The sequence below is a fragment of the Setaria viridis genome, chromosome 2, assembly GCF_005286985.2.
Source record: "Setaria viridis chromosome 2, Setaria_viridis_v4.0, whole genome shotgun sequence".
NCBI lineage: Eukaryota > Viridiplantae > Streptophyta > Magnoliopsida > Poales > Poaceae > Setaria > Setaria viridis.
In genome coordinates, this window is record NC_048264.2 from 36,297,596 (window position 1) to 36,300,522 (window position 2,927).

At 52.4% G+C, this 2,927-nt stretch overlaps 1 protein-coding gene across 1 annotated transcript; it reads right to left on the reverse strand.

Moving 5' to 3' along the window:
* Positions 1-1,363: 1,363 nt before the first annotated feature.
* Positions 1,364-2,716, reverse strand: LOC117845816 (transcription factor MYC2). The gene has a single exon (XM_034726902.2). The coding sequence runs from the start codon at positions 2,643-2,645 to the stop codon at positions 1,803-1,805; it is 843 nt and encodes a 280-aa protein (XP_034582793.1). The 5' UTR covers positions 2,646-2,716; the 3' UTR covers positions 1,364-1,802.
* Between the last annotated feature and the right edge of the window lie 211 nt (positions 2,717-2,927).

A 2,927-nucleotide genomic window follows, 5' to 3' on the forward strand; every position in this document is an offset into this window, starting at 1 on the left:
GTACGATTTGGTCGATTAGACAATCCAGTGAACACTCCCAGATTCCCGCACAACCACAATATCCGTAATCAACGCGAACAGTGCGGAGAATTTTTGTAAGAGAAGAATGCAAACTACAAAGGACATATGCAGCGACACATGTCATTGTCGAAACCTCTAAACCGCCAAGAAAACAGTGGGCAAACTTAAACAACCAAGAAAAACGTGTGCTTGCTTGATGGTTTCCGATAAGAAAATTTACATTAGGGGTTTTGAACGGGTTCAGTTTCCTGATAGCTCCAATCAGATCAGCATCTTCTATTTGACATACAATACCGCTGAACCTCTTCATACAAAATGACACCACTGAATCTCCTACAGTGATCGAAGATTCATCTGGTCGCTTCCACTTGGAAGGACATTGTCCAGTATCCCCTAATCCTGATGTCTTGGCTTTCATCGTTCTAGCCTAATTTAATTCTTTGCAAGCTAAGGTTGGAACTCTTTGTGAAAGTTTTCGATTTATCTATGCTACCATTAAATAAATTATCTTAGGAAAGAATAGGTTGGTCATCTATAACCACAGATTCAGCCAATGCAAGCAAGCAATTAAAGATGGCATGCCTTTGAACCTACATGCCTGCTACCACATGACTTTGTTTCCCGGAAAATCCATGCGACGGAAAATCCCTGTATTTGAGACAATATAATCTTTTTCTTAATTAAAGGTGTCTCTCCGTGGATTTAAGCTCATGATTAGCCTCATGAAAATCTTATATACATATAATTAAAGGTATCTCTCGATGGATTTAAGACAGTATAATTAAACGGTTCTACCACCATGCGGGGATGGAGAGGGTCCTGCTCAGATGCCATGGCCATGGTGTGAAGAAGAAGAAGACTGGAAGTAGAAGAAATAAAGAAGGAGAGCTCTTGGATGCAATATATGATGATGATCTAGGCCCAAAGTTCTGGTTTGGATAATAAAGGCCGATATCTAGATATGCATTGTGTGCGGTCGCACAGGCCGGAAACCATTTTCATTTTCTAAACAAAAACCTAAATATGCACTAGATACACCCTATTATGTATACATTGTGGCGCTTCAGGATTACAACAACCTCTTCACCGCCCCTTCCTCCAGCGGACCAACCTTGTTTCCCAATCTTTCCTCTAAAATTTTAATTCATCTCAATCCCAAACCCTCAACCCTAATCCTGAAATCCCTTAATTATTGTGATCCGCATGAGAGAGGCTTGTTGATCTCGCAAGAAATGGAAAAGAGGTAGGCTAATATCACCAGAGTTGAATAGGAGGGTGAAGATTAGAGTGAAGAAAAACAATAAGTGTGAGTAGTCCAAGCCAACAACACTCATGTGTGATGTGTCATACAGCAAACAATGCAAATCCATAATATAATTTAGCAACGCAATACACACTAAAGTAGAGTACTACTCATATGTTGACATGCACGCACTTACACCTTGGTCGTGAGTCGTTATTGGGCACCACCGTTTGGATGGATCGTGGGATGATGTTGGATCCAAGAAGAACCTTAGGCATGAGTGCTTCTGGTCGCAACAGAACCCAATTGAGCCCTTGAGCAGCAGCTATAGCTAGTGTGCACTTTATTCCATGGACAGGCAGAGACGACATCCACACACGATGGATTACCCATCGTTTTAATTATCCTCCCAATCAACATTAGCATCTACCTACCTTGGTCCGCTCCATTTTAGCACTGCTTGTACGCGACCGAGAACTGTTACAGTATGGATGGATAGATGGACGGGAAGGAGATCGATGAGCTCTCTACGAGCTGCCTAGCCGCTGTCCTGCAGCATCTGGAGCAGCGCGGCGCGGAGGCCGTCATCGTCATGGAGCTGGGCGGGCACGTCGACGACGACGTCCTGCACGGTCATGCCGTGCACGCGGGTGACGCAGGCGTGCTGGACGTGCAGCTCCAGGGAGCGGAGCGCCACCATCAGCCGCGCGGCGGCGTGCGGGGCGGCGCTCGTCGCTCGCACCGCGGCCGCGTCGGGCCCCAGCATCCGCACCTCCACCGCCTCGTCGCCGTGGCCGGGGGCTCCCGGGGGGCCGCACGAGGAGGCGGCGACGGGTGGCTCCCACCTCGCGGCAGCGGCGCGCCTCGACTCGGCCTCGAGCCGCGCGACGCGGGCGCGGAGCTCGGCGATGTAGGCGGCGGCGTCGGCGAGGAGGGAGGCCTTGTCCATCCGCGACACGGTGGGGACGGCTGCGCGGAGGTCGCAGAATCGGCGGTTCAGCTTCTCCCGGCGCTGCCGCTCAGCCTCCACGTGGCTGACGGTGGGGCCGTCCGGGCGGGTGCCGGGCTTCCGGCCCCGCCGCTTCCCCGGGCGCTGCGCCGGGACCGTGGCGCCGGGCTCCTGCTGCTGCGGCGCCGGCTGTGGAGGCGGCGCCGGCTGCACGGAGAGCTCGGAGTCCGTCGAGAGGGTGCTCCCCACGGGCCACAGGTCGTCCCCGTCGTCGTAGCCCTCGTTCTTGGCGACGACGACGTCACCGAGCAGCCATTGCTCGGGGACCTCGCATGAGGTGAACTCGATGATCGGGTGGCCGGCGTGGGAGAAGAAGGGCGGCGGCGAGGGCGGGGAGAAGGAGTTGCACGGGGACAGCCGCAGGTCGTCCATTGGATTGCACTCGCTCACTCACTCACTGGTGGTGGTGGTCACGGCGTACCTGAACTCCTCCTGAAAGTGGAAACCGGACATAGGCGCTTCGATCGGTCATGTGGTTCTGGTTTTATAGTGCCGGCCGGCGATTCATTTTGCGTTTAGGGCCTCGTGACAAGCTTTTATTGCGAACAGGGATTAATTTTGTCCCGGGGACGTTGGGAGTTGGAACACTAGCTTGCTTGTCGTCCAATTGGAACCAAAAGTGTGCTGCTCCAAAGACCAGTGCGAAAGTGACGT

Coding starts and splice junctions, on each gene's coding strand:
- LOC117845816 (XM_034726902.2), bottom strand. CDS start 2,645: ATGGACGACCTGCGGCTGTCCCCGTGCAACTCCTTCTCCCCGCCCTCG.